The sequence below is a fragment of the Silurus aristotelis genome (genome assembly GCF_946808225.1).
Source record: "Silurus aristotelis genome assembly, chromosome: 28".
NCBI lineage: Eukaryota > Metazoa > Chordata > Actinopteri > Siluriformes > Siluridae > Silurus > Silurus aristotelis.
In genome coordinates, this window is record NC_139601.1 from 12,561,202 (window position 1) to 12,583,018 (window position 21,817).

A 21,817-nucleotide genomic window follows, 5' to 3' on the forward strand; every position below is an offset into this window, starting at 1 on the left:
TTATTTTTTAATAACAGTACATCCCAATGTCTTAATATTCATAGCACTGTATACATCTGTGTGCTACACTGAAGTAAACAAACTTACAACATGAACGTGTTGTATACATATAATAGTATTTTTTGTCATATAAAGAAATTGCTTTAATTTTTTTCATCCGTAAATGCAATGTGCCCAGCACATTGCCTGTGTAAGTCATTACTGCAGAAGCACACATGTGTTGAAACAGCTGTATTAACATAAGCTTTTGATTTGCCTTGTAACTAAAGCTACTATCCAAAAAGTTAGAAAATTTCTCAAGAATACAACACCCTAAAAATATATGTAACTACGAGTCAAACGTTTGGACACACCTTCTCCTTCAGTGTTTTTCTTTTTTTTTGTTATTTTCAACATGTACATTAATACTAAAGAAATCCATATAATGAAAGAACAACCCAGAATATGTTTTATATTTTATATTCTTCAAAGTAGTCACCTTTTGCTTTGAGGACAGCTTTGCACACTCTCTCAGTCAGCCTTATGAGGATGTCACCTGGCATGCTTTTCCAACAATTGTGAAAGAGTTCCTGGAGGTTTATTGAGTACATGTTGGCTGAAGTATTTTCCAGACAGCACAGTTTCCCACTGATCTTATGTTTATTTCTTGTGTTTGTTGGCTCAAGCAAGTCTCTTCTGCTTGTTGTTCTTCCGAAGTAATGATTTTTTTTGCCACAATTCAACCATTGGGGCCTGACATGCAGTCTCCTCTGAACTGTAATTGTTGAAATATGTCTGTCACTTGAACTATGTTTATATGGGCTGTAATCTAAATTGTTATAAATCAGCAGTTTCTGAGGCTGGTACTTCTAATAAACTTATTCTCCACAGCAGAGGTAGATCTTGGTATTTTTCTTCTTGGATGGTGCTCATTAGAGCCTGTTTCATCATAGCATTTGTTAGCATTTGATAGCATTTGGTAGTTACATAGATTTGGAGACTGGACTTGGGGATACATTTAAAGTTCTTGAGATTTTTTTGGATTGGCTGACCTTCATTTCTAAATTTGCCTTTTCTCTTTACTTAACTGTGTATTTTTTTTTTGCCATAAATTGGATTTGTATATTAGTTGTAGCAGCACAAATATGGATATTGACTCTGTCACTGTTTCTTTGCACAAGACAACTGATAGTCTAAAGCACATTAAGAAGGCAAGAAATGTCACACTCTTGACAAGGGACACCTGTGAATTGAAAACAACTCCAGGTGACTACCTCATGAATCTGATGAGAGAATGTCATGAGTGTGCCAAGCTGCCATCAAAACCAAATGTTTTGGGCAATCTAAAATATAAAACATATTCTGGGTTCTGTTTTTGTTTACTACATAATACCATACATGTTCTATCATAGCTTGGATGTCTTCAGTTTTGATGTACAATGCTTATAATAATAATAATAATAAAGAAAAAAACCCGAAAAAGAAGGTCTGCCCAATGTTTTGATTGGTATGGTACATAGTATACAACAGCAGTAGCAGCCATCTTGAAATAGGAATCTTTACCTTTCCTAGCATGCAACTGTTTAAAAAATAGTTTGTATGACCCAAAAGTAAATGATGAGTTTAAATGGCAATTACACCTTAGCTGATCAACTACATTTAAGCCAAAATGTGTGAATTAATTATTAAGTGCCATCTACATATTGTTTTCTAACTCATACTGTTATGCAACTTTAGTTCTCTTCAAAAACCATTGGGGACATTCTTGCAGAAGATGCCAGATTCAATAGATTTGTATCACTGATAGATGTAAGTGTTTTTACTTTTTGATGATCAGGCTTTTTTGAATATTATATCTTTTGAAATATAAACAGCGGCATTTTGCTCTGTTTTCTAACTCATTTCTAGCTTTCACATGACTTCATATTTTATTATAGAACTGTGGCATTCCAATGCCACTCCAAGGTCCTGGGCCACTCACACTGTTTGTCCCAACCAATAAAGCCGTGGACAGATCTAGAGATGGTAGTATTATATACATGCTAAAGGATGTAAGTATGTTTGACATGAATATTAATGTATTATTTAAGCCAGCATTTAATTATTTTTATTGATCAACATACTGTCTTGCTTTTTATATTTCTTTCTCAAAGGCTAAGCACAAACTTCAGGAGCTTCTGAAACACCATATGTTTTCTCAGGCAGCAGTAAGGCTTTATTTTTATTGAAGATTAATGATTTGCTAGATTGAATTTTTTACAACTTTTTTTATAATAAGGCTGTCATAGACAAACAATTTTGTGATGTGTTTTTATTTTCACTAAAACCCAATCATATAAAAAAAATGTGTTTGCTTATTTATTTTACCAAAATATAGGTTGATAAAGTCTTAATATACCTGTTTAGAATTATGCCAGTATTAAATATTAATATTAAATATTAAGTTAACCTAAACTGAATAATATTGAATTGCAAGGTATATAGGCAAATAGCTAACTATTTGTTAGTCACCTTAGTTTACCTAAGATTTATGACTCCAGTTCATTTATGTAAAACAATTGTTGTAGCATAAACAAATATTATTAGGTCATTACATTATGGATTAAATCTGCATCCTTATGTTTTTGCAGGTAACTGTGGACCAGCTGGCTAGCATGACAGAGATCCAAACCATGGCTAACCAGGTCATAATAATCAATGTCACTAGTGATGTAAGTCTGCTTGTGATTCTTGACTAGACATGTGCAAATCATGATCATGATCACTGTCTAAGATGGTTTATACATAGATATTTACACTGTATGTACATAGACTTGAGAAACAATCACATATTCTATATTTTACAATAAATATTCACATGTGAAAAATAACACCACTTGCCCTGAAAAACTGAGCACACATCAAGCCATGCCTCTTTACCTCACAATAAACTAGTGTTAACACATTTGACATTATGCATGCAAATACATGTCCATTGCAACTTTGCAACAGTTTGTTGCAAATCTATTGGGCTTTGAGAACATTCTTTTGTTAATCTAGAAATTCCAAAAATTTTAAAAGCAATTTTGATAAAGATTTCAATTTTCCCTATGTAAGTAGACCTTTGGGACAACCTTTACAAGAGCATGTTAAAATTTGTACCAATATAATCCGCCTTCCAAAGCTTTTCTTGACATCATGAATGCTGCCCCCCAAACAAATTCAGCCCATTCACACAGGCTTCAATTCCCATAGAAAACATATGATGATATTTGGATGTGCCTACAGTACAGTATTGACTGTGATTGGGGCAATTTACAAAGGTGAATTCCAACATCCTGAATGTCTTTCTTCTCATTTGCCCTCAGGGTAGAGTGTTGCTCACCGAAAAAGGAATACCTCTTGAAGTGAAGGATATTGTTGCATCCAATGGAATCATTCACGTTATCGATGGACTTCTTGTGCCACCGTCCATCGTTCCGATCATGCCACATCGGTGTGATGTTAATGAGACTGCCATTGTTATGGTATATAGGAGAATTTGGTGTAATGTGATTTTTATTCTGCACTGAATTATTATAGCCTTATTATGAAACGTATTCCTGTTGCTCCATGTGCTGATAATTATTGATATTCTACATACTTGGTTTTTAATTACTCTAAATGCTTTTATAAATATAAATATAATTTCAACAACTTTTTTTTTTTTACTTATTCTATTTAAGATAAATAAGAATGCACACAAGAAGCACTGGTGATGGTATTACCTGCTGCAAGGCAAATGCATTTTGTTACCTTTTTTCTGTGTGTAGTGCAGAAAAAACAATGACTAGACTACATTGTTATCCATATTACTGTGATGAGACACTGTGTGAACTAATCCCAGGACCAGGTATTAATTATAAATAAAGAAAAACTATAGATTCCTGGGGCACTCCTGCAGTTAGGATGTGAGGTATTAATGCTAAATCTCTTTAAGCTAATTTTTCAAGCAGAAGTATTGTATACATAACGTAAAACAGGGATTAGTGAATGCAAGTGCAGATAATTATTAAATAGGTGTAAATGTAAAACACAATCATAAGAAACAAAAAATGCAAAAGCCATCAGAGACATGAATGAAATAACTTGAGTATAAGACAGAACATAAATGTGGACAAACCTGCTGTGAAAGGTAACGTACTGTATATACATGCATGCTAATTGAGGGTGACAAGGTGTGAGTGATAAGTGTGATATGGAATAGTTATGTGATGGTGCAGTAGCTTATGGAAATCATAAGTCCATATTCCTCACAGTATGTTCTACTTATATACTAGACCCTAAAGTGTTCTTCTTTAGAAATATGATTATGTTGATTGCACTTGCACACTAGCACATATATTTTTTTTAACTGTTTACCTTCTTTTGCAGACTGAATGTGTTTGGTGCAATTACATTTCTGAGGTACAATGTCCACCTGGAAGCCAAGAAGAGGTATATTATTAACAATAAAGAGGATATATGGTGCCTCTTTTACAAATGTATTGCTGTATTATTTCATAGAACAGTAGTTCTTACACCACAGTAACATTATTTAGAAGTATCATTGCGTATAATAAAAGAGTTAATTATTTATTAATCCGACTGCTGATTGATATTCCATACATGATGACTTACATGCTCATTTCTGTTATATTAGCCTGTCCCTTTTCAAAATTGTAATCCCCCTCCTGATCCACGATGGAATCAGTTTGCCAACGTACGAGGATGTGCGAAATACTGCCGAGTGAATCGAAAGGTAAAAAAGACCTTTTGTCATGTTTGTAAATTTCTGCAGTATCAGTTAAATCAGAGTATTGATGAAAATGTCAAATACATACTAATACATATGTCCACAGGAAAGTAGCATTAACAATATTTCTAACTTCCTTATACTTATCAGTGCTGTATAATTCATTTGTATTTAAAATGTTAACAATTATAGTTATAATAGTTATAATAAGTTATAATAATTATTATTTGAATGTAATCTTAATTGTGTTTTCTAACTGCATGTTGCATTATTGGTAACCTTAGTTAAAGTAGCTATGAGGATAACTAACTAGATTTTTTTTAAATGTTTTTGATCCTGCTAAATTAAATCAATAGCTTCCCCATTTAGACTTCTGGTTATTTGAATACGATGGATATAACAAGGACTTTAGGCACCAGTTAAAAACTGAGAAAAATCCACATTTAATGTAATGTATCAACCAACCACCTACAAATTAAAATCAAATAGAAGCATGAAAAAGAAAGACTCATAATAACCTGGTTACATAAGTCTACTCACCTTTTACTAATTGGGCAAAATGTACAGATTTGTCATATATAATGTTGAAAAAAAACCCAAAAAATTTTTGTTGAAAAAAAACAAAAACCTGAGGGATTTGAGCAAGTCATCAGCCAAATATCTGCTAGCATTTAGCCAGACATTACTGATAGGTTCTGGTTTATATCACATTGTTTGGTGCTTCCGGGGCTCACATTGGTACTTTTCAATGTCATTTACTGTTTGCATTATGTACTGTTTGACTAATATCAAACAATTGTGTTTTAGAGGGTTGAATGCTGCAAGGGTTTTTTTGGTTCTGACTGTAAACCCTGTATTGGAGGTTTCCAACACCCATGTTATGACAAAGGCACTGTAAGTACAACACCTGTTTTTCTGCAAAATCCTGAATATGCTGTTGACACACAACTAATCTCTGTCCTTCAAATCAACAAGCTGTTTTTTTGTATGCAGCTTACTTTTAATTAATGTAAGATTGGTGTATGGTAACATTACTTTAAATCTTCTTTTGAGCATTTAAGTCTGTACAGAACTGTGCTAAATCTGATCAATTGAATTTCTATGAGCTGGTTGAGGATATCACTAAAGATCGCTAAAGGTATCATTAAAGAGGATTTTATATTAAAACGGTATTATATTAAACTTTGGGTTCACCCTTTATAGTTTTTTAATGTAAATATATTGCTCGTCTAGAGTCCACTTACTCTGTTGATTCTAATATCTGATTAGTGGTGAACACTTTCCTAATTTCCAAAGTATTGCAAAAAAGAAGTTATATATTTGACTCTGCTGCTTTCTCTGCTTATTCATCACTAAGTATCTAGCCAAATATGTGGTATCTCACTCTGTTCCCTCAGTGTTAAGTCGTTTTGGTTGTAATGTATTGTAATAATAATGTGCATCAATAAACCTTGGCCGCCCATGACCCTGTCACCAGTTCACCACTGTTCCTTCCTCTGAACATTTTTAATAGCAGCTGACATCTGCAAACCGGGAACACAAACAAGAGCTGCAGTTTAGAAGATTCTCTCACCCAGTCGTCCAGCCATCACAATTTGGCTCTTGTCAAACTCGCTCAAATCCTTATGCTTGCCCATTTATCCTGTTTGTAACACATCAATTTTGAGGAAAAAATTTTCACATGCCTGCCTAATATATTCCACCCACCCATTTTGGAAACATTGAAAACCTAGTGTTTTATTGTTTTTGAGACACTTGCATGTGTTTCTTTGCAACAAACTAGGTAAAGGGCAAATACACACAAGAATTGGACAGTAAATGGCTGAAAGAACGTCTAAATAGGACATTGTTTTGCTCTAACAGCTGTTGTTCATGCTAAAGGAGTTTATATATTTTTTTTTATAAAAATAAAGTTTAAAACAAAGTTTTTACATTTATATATATTTGTTTGGTCTGAGTATTTTTTATACCATTAAATTACTTAGTTTGTTGCATATAAGCAAACGTTGTTTAGCATGTGCTGCAATATTTACCATTAAGAGATTTGAAAAAGACTACTATTTGTTTTTATTTATTATTTTTAGTTGACTTCTTCAGATATGAAATGTTCACTTCATATCTGATCTTGTTAACAGTGTTCTGATGGCATTTATGGTGACGGTTCGTGTAAATGTAACCCAGGCTTTATGGGAATTGGTTGCCATATCTGCTCTGACCCAAAGAAACATGGGGAAAACTGTGATGAAGGTAAGAATTTAACTTAACCTTAGTCTTATCTAATTATAGCTGCCACTGAATGGGCAAATTATCTGTATGATAGTGTTACAATCCAACAGTGTAAAACCATGATGGGTTCCAGTTAACCTGAGGCTGCACCTGGCACAGGCTCACCAAAACTTATTTAAAGAATGTGGTCATATTTTCTGGTTCTAGTAAGAACACCTGCTGCTGTCTTCTGGACTCACTGAAGCTTATTTATGCACTTACTAGAACATTTAGAGATACTACGTAATCCGAAAGCTTACTACTAGCTGCATGTTGTCCTAGTAAAAGTACTTTTGAGTTGAGCAGTTGAGCAGTTGAGCAGAAGAAAGTTAAACATCCACTGTCTAATGTTCTTCAGAAACTCCTCAACATTGTTAAACTGATCGCGCTCATCTGGCTTTGCTGAAACTTACAACAGTGTATCATCAGCATAGCAATGGAAGCTAATACTATGTTTACGTATTATTTCACCCAGAGGCTGCATATGTAAAGAAAAAAAGCAGTGGGTGTAAGATAGATTTTTAGAAAACACCAAACTTTACCTCAGTGAGTGTAGAGAATTCACTATTTACCTCAACAAACTTATAACGATCAGTCAAATAAAACCTGAGCCAAGAGAGAGCTGGTCGCTTTATTCCAACAACATTTTCTAGTCTAGCAACAAAGACATTATGATCAATGGTGTCAAAAGCTGCACTAAGATCAGAAACACAAGCAAGGAGACACAATCCTGATCAGAGGACAGTAGCAGGTCATATATCACTTTAACCAGCACTGTCTCTATGCTATTATGAGGCCTTAATCATGACTGATACATTTCATCAATGTTATTCCTAGGTGGGTGTCAGCATAACTGCTGTGCTACAACCTTGTCTACGATATTGAAGATAAAGGGGAGGTTTGATATTGGCTTATAGTTGGACAGATGACAGGGGGCAAGGTCAGGTTTTTTTTTAAATTAGGGGGTTGATAACTGCCAGCTTCAAAGATTTATGTACATAACCAGTGCTAATGGAATAATTGATTATTCTTGGATAGGTTTAAGTACTTCTATTGTTACTATCAATAAGTGACTAGAGTTTTTTGCTGCATTTCTTACTATTTGTGTCTGCACAGATTGCCGATGTATTCATGGCCTGTGTGATAACAGGCCTGGCAGCCAGGGTGTGTGTCGTAGGAACTCCTGTCTTCTTGGATACACTGGAGAACTTTGTGATCTCACTGCCAAGCTTTGTGATTCAGATGGTGCTTCAGAACACTGTCATATCCATGCTTACTGTACACGTGATGGCCTAATGAACACGTCAGTATCACACTTTAATCATCTATCAATTGTTTTTCAACCATTTTTTAAACATATTTCTTAAACCATATCATAATCTTTTACAAATACTGAAATAAAGTAAAAAGAAAAAGTTTAACAACATTGTTAAGAGTGACAAAGTGGAAAAAAAAAGATCTGGGTTTGAATCAGTGTTGGCTGTGTGAGAAATGGGGTCTTTAACAGCATGTCACAGGGCAGCTTGTAAACCCAAGCATAGATTTGTACTTAAACAGGTTGAAATTGTCTTGTTTTAACATAAAGTCAAAAAAAACCACAGAAATAATGAAAAAAAAAAAAACAGTGAACATCAACAAGTAAAACAAGGGAAAAAACTAAATCTTCTCGAGAATTTGAGCAAAAGGTGTGTTTTTCTTGAAAAAGGCACAGCAAAACAAAGCAAAAAAGAAGTCACTGGCGCAGGAGGTGATTGAACACAGGTGGAAACAATAGGTAGCTAATGAGGGACACAGGAACACAATGGTGACATCTGGTGGGAAAAACCTGACAAGAACCCACATGCTGAAAGATAAATTACAGTGGAACCCGGTTATGTCGATGTCCTAGGGGGTCGCCAAAAAGCATCGAGGTAACCGATGATCGAGATAAACGAAAATCAAAATGGCGGCAGTATATTAACGTGCTTGAAATTTCTTTATGTACATGCTGTGCGTTAATAAATGAGAATGTGCATGCACGTGTTTTTAAAGGTTTTTTTTACACAACAGCGTTGCCGCGATTTGTTTGATGAAGTCATGCTATAAAAATACATACAGTACATGTTTATCTGTCAGGAATCCACCTGCCACGCCCCCTTCGGCCCCCTTCAGCGTGGCAGGTGTTTTCTCGGCCCCTTTCTCTGAAGCTCCCGGCTTCAATCGCGCACATATGGTGCTCGTTTATTATCATCACCAGCTCCTATTTAAACTTCCACACTCTCACTGTCCGTTGTTGTTGGTATATGTTGGTTCACGGCGGTCGTTGTTATCGCGCATGCGTATCCCGGTACGTGTCTTCCCACCGGCACTCTCTCAACGGCTGCGCTTTTCTTCCCAAAGCGCACCGCGGATTCACCCCCGATCCTGCCCGTGTTCATTCTATGCTTTTGCTGCTCATCCCACGTTCCGCGCCGCCAAGCGCGGCCTCGCCTCCCGTTCATCGCATAACATTTAACAACAAAAGGCATATGTGCAGTAACTAACAGCAGAGATTCACCAGTATACAATACAAAACCTGGAGCAGCTGTAAGGTTTGATTTTTCCGCCACTTCCGCGAGTTCTTCTGCGGCTGCACCGAGATAACCGACGTTAAATGGCAAATTCCCCCCCCCCCCCTTGTGCTCGAGATATCAGGGTTCGGCGACATAAAAAAGTCGACATAACCGATAAAAAATGCTTAGAAAAAGCGAGAATTTGGCGATTCCACTTCAAAAACGTCGACTTAATAGGGTTGTCGAGGTAACCGAGGGCGAGATAACCGGGTTCCACTGTATGTTAGATTAACATGACATGAATTTTGACTTGAGAAATTTAGTTTTTTGCGATTTAAAAGCTACATGTTGATGGAGAAGTATAGAGAAGGACAGAAGGAGCTGCATTGTGTATTTGTGGATTTAGAGAAAGCGTACGACAGGGTGCCGAGAGAGGAGTTGTGGTATTGTATGAGGAAGTCAGGTGTGTCAGAGAAGTATGTGAGGGTGGTGCAGGACATGTATGAGGACAGTGTGACGGCAGTGAAGTGTGCAGTAGGTACGACAGACTGGTTCAGGGTGAAGGTTGGACTGCATCAAGGATCGGCCCTGAGCCCTTTCCTGTTTGCAGTGGTGATGGACAGGTTGACGGACGAGGTCAGACAGGAGTCTCCCTGGACTATGATGTTTGCAGATGATATTGTGATTTGTGGTGAGAGTAGAGAGCAGGTTGAGAAGAGCCTGGAGAGGTGGAGATATGCGCTTGAGAGAAGGGGAATGAAAGTCAGTAGGAGTAAGACAGAGTACATGTGTGTGAATGAGAGTGAGGGCAGTGGAGTGGTGCGGTTGCAGGGAGAAGAGGTGGAGAAGGTGGAGGAGTTCAGGTACCTGGGGTCAACAGTGCAAAGTAATGAAGAGTGTGTTAGAGAAGTAAAGAAAAGAGTGCAGGCAGGGTGGAGTGGGTGGAGAAGAGTGACAGGAGTGATTTGTGATAGTAGGGTATCTGCAAGAATGAAAGGGAAAGTTTATAGGACTGTGGTGAGACCTGCGATGTTGTATGGATTAGAGACAGTGGCATTGAGTAAAAGACAGGAGGTGGAGCTGGAGGTAGCAGAGCTGAAGATGTTGAGGTTTTCGTTGGGAGTGACGAGGATGGACAAGATTAGAAATGAGTTTATTAGAGGGACAGCGCATGTAGGATGTTTTGGTGACAAGGTGAGGGAGGCGAGATTGAGATGGTTTGGACATGTGCAGAGAAGGGACATGAATTATATTGGTAGAAAAATGCTGAAGATGGAGCCACCAGGTAGGAGGAAAAGAGGAAGGCCAAGGAGGAGGTTCATGGATGTGGTGAGGGAAGACATGCAGGTAGTTGGTGTGAAAGAGGCAGATGTAGAGGACAGGGTGGTATGGAGACGGATGATCCGCTGTGGCGACCCCTAATGGGAGCAGCCGAAAGAAGAAGAAGAAGCCATTTAAAAGCTACAGATTTAATAGGGTTGTGTAGACTTATTTATATCCATTCATTCATTCATTTTCTCCCGCTTATCCGTAATTCGGGTCGCGGGGGCAGCAGTCTAAGCAGGCCCCCGCCTCCGACTGCTGCTCAATCCTCACAGCACCGTCCCTTACGGTCCCTCCTGCAGGTGGTGAGCCCACGGGAAGGCGGCCCCACGTCACTCCAGCGTCACGGACCTTGATATTTCCCTCGTAAGGGACCCCCGGAGCATAGAGGGTTAAGGGCCTTGCTCAAGGGCCCAAGAGTGGCAGCTCGGCGATACCGGGGCTTGAACCCCAGACCTTCCGATCGGCAACCCAGCGCCTTAACCGCTGGAGCCACCACTCCCCCACTATATATATTTATATCCACTGTATGCTTTTTTTTTAAATTCATAAATCAATTCTCAATTGTTTCTCAAATAATTGATTATTATAAATCAATAATTCAATACTTTTTCACTGTTTCTGCATGTTAGGAAGCTGCAAATAAATGACATGCCTTAAACAGTTCAATTAAACCTTATTTCAGCGAATGGATTGATTACTATTGATTGTGTGTGCATTCCAGGTGTGTGTGTAATCCTGGATATGATGGGGATGGATACTCCTGCACTGAAGCCAATCTGTGTCTCAAACCTGACAGAGGAGGCTGCCATACAAATGTGAGATACAATATTAACTTTTTCTGTGTTACCTCTTTTTAAATTCCTAACAGAAGCATTAGGAATTTTAAAACAATATTTTTAAATATATTTAATGAAATGGTTTAGGTTGGGTGCAGGTTTTCATTCTAACCAAGCAAGTTTCAATGACTATTAGGTGTGTCCTGATTGGTTGGAATGAAAACCTGCACCCACACCATGCCTTTGTGGAAAAGAATTGACACCCATGGTGTAGATTATCACAACTAGAACTGGAGGCAGATCTGCAGATCTGAGTTATAGGCAAATCTCTTCAAAACATGAAATGTTATTTTAGAAATAAACAAAGCAATGGATTTTTATGACTTAATACTACATGATGCACATTTATTTAACCTTAGTAACTGTCTAGTCAGAGTTGCAGTGGTTTACATAAATGCATCATTATACAGTTAGGAACATTATTTACAAGTGGAAAACCAAACACTGCATATCAGCGCTTTGTAAATGAAGTTGATATGTTGGAGGAGTGATGACTTGGGATTGTTTCACAGACACAGGACACAGGCAACTTGCAGTAATTGAGATGGTCATGAACTTCCTGTATGCTAAAGTATTCTAGAATTAAATGTAGGTCTATTAGCCAAAGCTTGGCTGAGGTTAAAGGCCCAGTCAAAGTCTAAAATAATGTGGCAGAACCGTAAGAGGACTGTGCTTAAACAAATGCTTGCAAACCTCAATAAACTGAAGCGACACTAAAAAGTATATATAAAGAGTGACCTAACGTTCTTTCACAACAGTCTGAGAGACCCACAGATCACAATCATCCTGTGGTCCTACAAGCTACTGTACTGTACTTTTCTCCATCTCTGCTGGACAGTGTAATGACATGTGGTGTTATTCACCTGAGGTTGTATTTACCTAATTCTAAGACCTGATAAGGACCAGTTGATTTTTATTGTCCTGATACATAAAACCAAAGAATTCAAAGAAAGTGTACTTTCGTTTTCACACTACTGTATTAGTCCTATTTGCATCATTGGCAAATACTACCCCATGCAGATCACATCATAATCGGTGTCACTCGTAACCACAAACTGATAAATGAATTCCAACTAATTAGTGCATATATGTAATAGCTTGTTTTATATAGTAATGGCTCTGTAATATGTCAAACCTGTCTGTGATTGATAGTAATGGAATCAATCTGTGAAAGGCGGTGCTACGAAGAACCTTAATGTGATATCCAGTGCTTTGTCCAAGTGTAAATGAGATCACTATAATAAAGATAAAAGTTGAATCAGTAGAAAAGTTTGTTACATTATTACATTATAGAATTTATTAAACAGTCAAACTTTCACCAGATTCTCTTGTTTATTCAGTAAAAAAATATACTCATAATACATTATTTCTGAGAGCAAATAGATTGTCTACCTTACAGACGCCTGTGAATGAGTTGTTACTGTAGTATAGATAACATATAAGTTCAATTATAGTTCAATTACAGACTATTGTCAATTGTCATTCACAGCGTATGATCTGAGTGTTTAGTAGCATGTAATGCAAACACAAGTTTCAATGTCGATTACTGATGTTAGAGACAATAAGTTAAACACATGGTTGTTCAGTAGAACTGACCGTAGATGTATTTTTTTATCAGCGTTTTGATATCTGCAATGATCGACACTATCACTGAACTGCATATGTGTTTACAGGCTCAGTGTGTGTACGCAGGCCCAGGAAATGTATCGTGTGTGTGTAATGAGGGATGGATAGGTGATGGAGCTGTGTGTGTGGAGATTAACAACTGTTTATTGGAAAATCGTGGTGGTTGTCATATCTCTGCTGATTGTACACCCACTGGACCTGGTCAGGTAAATATGAAGATATTTTTTAATGCACCATTGTTTTGGGTTACATTCTTTATTTTGTTAGTACTAATTATGCTGAAAAGAAACTAACTATCTAAATATACTACATTTCAACCTTATTGATTTAACTTATTATTTCCCCAGAATCAATGTGTCTGTAAGAAAGGATTCATGGGAGATGGTATCATGTGTCAGTCGGTTAACCCCTGCCAGACAGATAATGGAGGCTGCCATGAAATGGTTTGCTATTCATTAATTCATACAATTCCCTTATAAGTCAAATACTGGACATGTGTACCTATGTCTTTAGTGGTGCTATAGTCTCTATTAATAAGGTGCATCATAGATATTTTGTACTAATTTAACCCTAAACATGCTTTAGACTGCATGAATAACAAGTAGGACCAGCAATTTGTAACAGAGAAAAATATTCTGCCTATGCAGAAAGCAACAAATTGGCTTTATGTTTATTTATGTCTTTCCGAAAGAATAGCAAATAAGATGCACATTTTGTATACCTAATATACTAATATACTATATAATCTAGTGTTTATAATAATGCTATTATTTATTTAAAAATTGCATTACAATAAAAACTCTGCTAAACCATTATTCATAGTTGTCAGCTAACTAAATACTTAAGAGAATATTATACTTAGGGGGAGTGGTGGCTCCAGCGGTTAAGGCGCTGGGTTGCCGATCGGAAGGTCTGGGGTTCAAGCCCCGGTATCGCCGAGCTGCCACTCTTGGGCCCTTGAGCAAGGCCCTTAACCCTCTATGCTCCGGGGGTCCCTTACGAGGGAAATATCAAGGTCCGTGACGTGGGGCCGCCTTCCCGTGGGCTCACCACCTGCAGGAGGGACCGTAAGGGACGGTGCTGTGAGGATTGGGCAGCAGTCGAAGGCGGGGGCCTGCTTAGACTGCTGCCCCCGCGACCCCAAATATGGATAAGCGGGAGAAAATGAATGAATGAATATTATACTTTAACCTTTTATTTATTTATTTGTAACTACAGGCAGCGTGTTCATTTAATGCCACATCTGGTGTTCGTTGTACTTGTCCAGAAGATTGTGAAGGAGATGGCATTACATGCTATGGGAATATACTGATGGTAAGTGTTTTTGCCAGAATAATAAATCACCATTTTGAATCAATTAACATCTGCTATTGTGATTAAAAAAAAAAAATTACACAGCTTTTAACAAACAAATATATTATAAATGTGTAAGTTTTTTTAGCAGTTGACAGCATTATATTTTATGGATTTTTCTTAACACAATTGTGTGACAATTGATTGTAATAGTGTACTAATTATACAAAAAAACTAATGAATAAGAATTTTTTAATCTGTAATTATTATTGGTGGGCCATGCATTTCACACCAAGGCCTTCAGTGGTGTCCTACTTAATCAAACCACCTCTTAATACAATCATTATGAAGCCACGTCTTTAGAAACTATCAATGAAGAAACACAGTATAACAGAGCACTGCATCACAGACAGGTATCTCATGAAGTGATAATAAATGGCATTACTAAAAGCAAGCAATTCTTCTTTCACTGCAACCTAATGAACACAATTCAACAAGTCTCTTTTCACTGCAGCCACAGCTGCACTGCCCACATACATCATCTCTAGCAGAGGATTCAATATTAACCTCATTGACTGACCCCCCCTTTTTTTTTTTCATGCATTACGCTTTTCCCGTTGATTTGAAATTAAGGACAATTGTGTCTTTTTGTGCAAATTCTACAGGAAAGTAAAGGCAGCAGAAAAAATGGTTTTGAACTGTTTTGGCTGACTTTCCTCACATGTCCATGTCCAACTTTTCACAATGTCTTCTCCTCTGCTTTTAAATGCAAACAAATATTTTTGAGCTTGTGCCATTTGCTACAGATGTGGTTTGAGAGCTCTGACTAGTTCACTCTCTAACCATACAATCGAAGGAAGTGAAAATGGCAATGTGATCGGACGCCAACTTAGAGGGCCTTGGACTTGCCAAATTGCAGTCTGATTGGTTACAGCAACAGCTTCAAGCTTGAAAGAGTTTATGATTTTAAAAAGTCTGTAGGTGCTGATCCTGCAGGCCTTACAGCAGACACCTTTGACCATGGCAACACATAATGTGATGGCTGAAAACTGATTGGATAGAATCAGCAACGTATACAGACACTCTGTTGCGCTGCTTTTTGAAGCAATGCACCTGAGAGAAACCCTATGAAATAAGGAGACTAGACTATTGGGAATAGAGTCATGGACAAAAATATATTCAAATATATATGTCTCTAATTCTGATAGAGTTTAAAGACAGGAGGTGGCGATGGAGGTGGCAGAGTTGAAGATGCTGAGATTTTCATTAGGAGTGACGAAGATGGACAGGATTAGAAATAAGTTTAGAGGGACAGCGCATGTAGGACGTTTTGGAGAGAGGGGGAGAGGGGCCCGATTGAGATGGTTTGGACATGTGCAGAGAAGAGACATCAGGTTTATCAGTAGAAGAATGCTGAGGATGGAGCCACCAGGAAGGAGGAAAAATAGGAAGACCAAGTAGAAGGTTTATGGATGTTGTGAGGGAAGACATGCAGGTAGATGGTTTGAAAGAGGCAGAAGCAGGGGACAGAGTAGTATGGAGACGGATGATCCTCTGTGGCGACCCCTAATGGGAGCAGCCAAAACAAGAAGAAGATGAACAAGAAGATGAAAAACGATTCTGATAAGAGTTTAAGCCAGCAGAGAAGGCCTTGCTTGCCTTGATGGCCTGCCAATAATAATTATATATTTAATTGAATTTAGTTAATTTACATTAGTTGACCTTTATTATCTATGATTTTCATTAATATTATTTGATGCTAAGACTACTTATAGGTTTTATGACAAAGATATGTTTAATGTAAACCAACACAGAAATGATGAACCCCTAACACAATGTTTATTCAAATTTCTTTTTTTTCTCTTTTCAGGAGCTAGATGGGAATGCAGATTTCTCCAGTTTCAACCGCTATTTGCAAGTATGTACTGTTTGATGAAGTATAAAACAACAATGATGTTTTACTGTTTTACAATGCAAATAAAATGTGTGTTTTGTCCTTTGACCTTCAGAGACAATCGGTGATCAGTGCTGAGGGCAATGTGACTGCTTTAGTTCCCTCCAAGGATGCATTTAGAAATATGACTGAATCAGAGAAGCTGTTTTGGACTGATATTTACCGCCTTCCTTATACCTTGCAGTATGTTTTTTGCTTGTTCTATTCTGAAGAGTCTGTGTTTGTACCCTTTTTACTGCACATGCATTTTCCACAGTGAGAATTATTGCTAGAGAATGTGGATGTTCAGTGCACATAGCTAGCTAACTGTCTAATGTATGTGATTAGCAAAGGATGGAAAAAAGTACAGAAATGATTTCTTCTTAAGTAAAACTGTGAACTTGCCAATATCAATTGACAGTAAAAGTGTATTTAGAAAATTTAGAACCAACAATATGTTCTTTCATTAATGTTTAATGACTGTTTTAGATTGAATGATACGGCACATTAAAAACTTAAAACAATCTAAATCCAGCTGACTTGCTAGCTAGTTAACTAAATTACAAAATGAAACTAGCTAGTTTTGGGAGGCAAAAAAATGCCTCATTTATAAACTGCAACTACAAAAAGACAAAAAAATCTATTAACAAATGTATACATTATATTTATATAATTCAATAATATTTGATAAAGGTTAAATCTAAAAAAAAAAATCATATGCAAGTACTGTAACAAATAGTAATTACTCGATTATTTTATCAGTGGTGGTTATTGGCATGTTACCGAATAACATGACCCAATTCTGACAATTTATTATTGGTGGAACTGAATGCTTGAAGAGTTCAACAAATTCATTCTCAGTTGATTAGTTGATTCTTTGATTAGTGGTCATTTAGAGGATTTTAATTTCAGCATGTCAGGAAATGAAGAGGTACTTTGCAGCACTGTTCATTTTCTAAACAGTGCGGTGTTTGTGGTTTCGTTTCAGAGCTCACTTTTTGGATGGCATTTACACTTATGATGACTTGAAGAAGCAGGTCAACAAAACAGTCCAGACTAAGTTCAAGACAAAATGGCAGGTCACAATTAAAAACAAGGTAAGAAATGTTACATTTCTGATAATATAAATGTGTTTACATTCTTTTTTTCAGTGCAATGTGTGAAACTGAGTGCTTTCTTCTTCAGGAACTTATGATTGATAATGCTGCGATTCTTGTCCCAGATCTTCAGGCAATTAATGGGGTCATTCACATCATCAATAAAGTAATTAAATAATTATATTATAATTTGTTGATTTTCTTAAACTTGTATATTGATTTTTTTTTATATGATGATAATACATAAGCTTGCTTGCTTTTAGCACTGTTTTGGGGTAATGGTCTACCAACAAAGTGCTTGGTTTCCCATATTTATTCTACTCTTAATTGGAAAAAAATGATCCCAGTGTATAAAATTTGAAGAAAATCTCTTTTATTTTAGGCAATTTGACAGATATCTTATAGGGTCTAGATTTGGATTCTTTAAAAAAAACGTGATCTCCTTCCTTTTCTAAGCCATTTGGTTCATGCTTCACCATGGGTATAGTATTCTTTGAGTAATAAGCTGTCTTGTTCATAATATGCACAAAAACATTATATTTGATCACATTTTGCAAGTTTGAAAGTTTAAAGTGTATAGCAAATGCATAGACCAAAACTTGTGAAGAATATTAAGTATTTCTCTCTTTTTTTATTCCTGAAGCTCCTCTAATGTTGCTGTTGGTCTCTTGGCAGCCTTATATAAGATATCTTTGTATTTTTGTGTTGGAGGAAAGTCCTGTTTTTGATAATGTCACTCTGGTACCTACACCTCAAGTGAGAATGAAACAAATTTTAATATGTAGTAATTCTTCCACATAAGGTAAACCAACATTCTGAAAACATTAATGTGGGAAAAACTAAGTACACCCTACATTTCAGCAACATGTAGACAAACCTTTAGCAACAGTAACTTAAAGTTTCTTAATATTTGTTCATGTTTAACATTGGTATAGTACATGAAAACAGGGTATTTATTACTTTCTTAAGATCCCAGCACAGCATTACAGTTGGGTCAAGGTCTGGACTGTTTCAACACCTTTATTTTTTTCATCATTTGCCGTTCAAATGTCGATTTGCTGCTATGCTTGGGATCATTCTCGTGTTGCATAATTACATTTTGGCCCAGCTTAAGCTGCTGGCAGATGGCTTCACATTTGTCTCAAGAACATTCTGTTATAAATGAAGGTTATTGTCTTAATGACTGCATGTTTCCCAAGATCTGTGCCTCAGTGATACTCTGTGTTTTATTTTTCCAAAACATGGTGCTGTGCATAATGACCAAACATCTCCACATTGGTCTTAACATTCTGAAAGATATTGTTCCAGACCTTTTGTAGTTTGTTCAAATGCAGTTTTCCGAAACTAGAACCTGAGGTCATGGCTAATGTCCTTTCTTCTTGGCATGATGTAAACACTTGCGTTATTCCGAACACTAAACAGTCAAATGATTTGTAACTAATCTTGTGCATTAAATAATTGCACAACATTGCATAACATCTGCCTGCAAATGACTCTTCTAAAGGTTGTTGAAGTGAAAAGTGTTTCACTTTTTTACTTCATTTTTCCCACCTACTTTGTCATTTCAGGAAAAAATAACAAAATTTTGTCTATTTATTTGTTAATTTTAGCTTAGACTTAGATTTGCTTGGGCTTCACTTTCTTTTATATAATTGTGTTGGTTGCTACTGTACATTAAAGGGAAAAAAAAAAGACTTGCTTTAACATAGTTTTCTTTTTCACATCACAACATTTTAAGTGTGTGTAGAAATAAAATATTTATTGTATATTATATACTGTATTTTATTTTTAAATAAAACAGCATAATTAATTATGTGCAATCCTATTCTTACTGTTTTACTCTATAAATACAGCTATAATGTAAATTCTGTTAGATTTGAGTACATGGGATTATACTGTACTTTATTAGTGCTGAAGTTTAATGCTGAACTGTATTTTAGATTTGTTTTGGGATGCTTCATTGAAAAAACACCTTGCATTTAATATCATTTGTTTTATATCAGGTTTTGATACCAGACATTTCTGATCTCCCCCCTCCTCCCCCTGAACTGATGGAGGTCCTCAGTAACACCCCCTCATTAAGCCTATTCAGGGAAGCAGTAATGGTAAACAAACACACACACACACACACACACACACACACACACACACACACACACACACACACACACACACACACACACACACACACATACACACACACTCCAGTTTACACACGAACTAATACAAAAAAATAGACCCCAGTCTGTACACTCCAAAACACATAAACCAACTTATGTACATAATAAACTTAACACACACACACACACACACACACACACACACACACACACACACACACACACACACACACATACACACACACTCCAGTTTACACACGAACTAATACAAAAAAATAGACCCCAGTCTGTACACTCCAAAACACATAAACCATTTTTTACTGTCATTTACCTCACATCATATTAATATATTAATACAAAAGAATTTCAAATTTTGTTATCCAAAGAATGTATCCAGGCTGAACAAAACACGTTAGCCCCATGTTAGCCTACATCTGTGGTGCGTGATGAATCCTGGTGCGACAGGAAATGATACACCAGTGGAAGGTTGAAAAGGCATGCAATGACAAAAAATATGTTGATGGGCTGAAAACAGTGCACAATTAAAAAGCAAAAATATTGATCATGTCACCAAATAGATTAAAACTAAAGTAACGCGCCTGGTTTCAAAGCAGAAAGTACAGATATTTGTGTAAAAATGATAATGAATGAAAGTAAAAATTTGTCTGAACAGTACTGATATCTGGAAAATCTATTAAAGAACAATAACAAAGTATTTTTAATTCGTTACTTTCCATCCCTGGTAATGAAGCAGGCTGAGAAACACATTAGATCACTCAAAAATATTAATAATTGAGTCTAGAGAGCAACAGAAATCAGGATAATTGTTTATTTTTGTTCAAATCTAAAGTTGTCATAGTTAACAAAAACAATAGAATTTTTTTTTTATCCGTTTGATAAATTGATACATTTTTAAAATGTGTATGGCAAATAAAGTCCAGTTTTAGCCAGCATTTGAATTTATTAAGCTCTATATGTTTAATAGTATTTGTGAGGTGTAATAAATGTACAGTAAATCATCAATACATTATTTGTTCTACTGTGTCGGTAACTCATTAAAAACACAAATATAAAGGCTTTTGCTTTATATTGGATATTAGAATATATGCACTAAAATAAATTAAAATAATGATGAAAATTATATCAAAACTATTTATGCTCTGAACTTGAACTTGCTCTGAAAACTGAATTGAGATAAAAATGAAATTTTGTAGTATAGAAAAAACCTAGAATAACCCTGGTTAAATCATTGTATTTGTCTCGAGTGATTTGGAGTTGTTTCATATCATAATTATAATTTCATATAATATAAAAAAATCATATAAAAGACTTGGTATAGATGTAAAATTAAACATAAGATTATACAGTTTTATATAAATATATATAATTAGATTTAAACAATGAATCTTTCGCAAATTTACTATTAATAACTGATTAATGATGCCCTTGTAAGAACACAATTCTCCTTTTTTTGTTAGTTTTACAATTTAACAGAAAGCATCACAACAAGGGACTTCACTGTATTTGTTCCATCTGACAACGCAATCAAGGATTACCTTAATCAAACAAATTCTACACAACTGGTGAGCTTTTAAAAGATTTGATATTTCACATGTCATTTTCTATGTTCCTGTTGTATTAGAAATAATTATTTATTTATTAATTTTGTATTTAGTACTATAGCAATGGATTTTTTTATCCTCTAATAGACTGAAAACATTGTAAAATATCATGTCATACCAAGAGAGCAGCTTTTCCCTGAACACTTCACTGATGGGATGTTAAAAACAACACTCCTTGGAAAGGAATATCAAATAATGTTTCATTCAAACAGAGAAAATAAGGTATTTGAAGTTAATTATTTCAGCATTAAATGACACTGTTTGAAGTATAGAAATATATGTAGAAAAAAAGTTGGGACACTGTGTAAAATGTAAGCTAAAACAGAATGTAATGATTAGCAAATCTCATTAACCCATGTTTTATTTACAATAGAGAATATATCAAGTGTTTAAACAGAGGAAATGTTTCATTTTACTATTTTGGAAAAATTTTTGA

General features: G+C 35.9%; 1 protein-coding gene across 1 annotated transcript in view; it reads left to right on the forward strand.

The window, feature by feature from the left end:
* The window catches only part of stab1 (stabilin 1), an 84,068-nt gene that overhangs the window by 13,947 nt on the left and 48,304 nt on the right, over positions 1-21,817 (forward strand). The window contains exons 14-34 of the mRNA XM_083534340.1: positions 1,717-1,788; positions 1,917-2,030; positions 2,133-2,186; positions 2,610-2,690; positions 3,327-3,485; positions 4,372-4,434; positions 4,640-4,738; positions 5,540-5,626; positions 6,868-6,979; positions 8,114-8,300; positions 11,576-11,669; positions 13,364-13,522; positions 13,664-13,759; positions 14,535-14,630; positions 16,480-16,527; positions 16,619-16,746; positions 17,531-17,639; positions 17,728-17,805; positions 19,643-19,744; positions 21,238-21,342; positions 21,469-21,603. Coding sequence (XP_083390466.1) covers positions 1,717-1,788; positions 1,917-2,030; positions 2,133-2,186; positions 2,610-2,690; positions 3,327-3,485; positions 4,372-4,434; positions 4,640-4,738; positions 5,540-5,626; positions 6,868-6,979; positions 8,114-8,300; positions 11,576-11,669; positions 13,364-13,522; positions 13,664-13,759; positions 14,535-14,630; positions 16,480-16,527; positions 16,619-16,746; positions 17,531-17,639; positions 17,728-17,805; positions 19,643-19,744; positions 21,238-21,342; positions 21,469-21,603 — 2,178 coding nt within the window. The remainder of the gene's footprint in view (positions 1-1,716; positions 1,789-1,916; positions 2,031-2,132; positions 2,187-2,609; positions 2,691-3,326; positions 3,486-4,371; positions 4,435-4,639; positions 4,739-5,539; positions 5,627-6,867; positions 6,980-8,113; positions 8,301-11,575; positions 11,670-13,363; positions 13,523-13,663; positions 13,760-14,534; positions 14,631-16,479; positions 16,528-16,618; positions 16,747-17,530; positions 17,640-17,727; positions 17,806-19,642; positions 19,745-21,237; positions 21,343-21,468; positions 21,604-21,817) is intronic.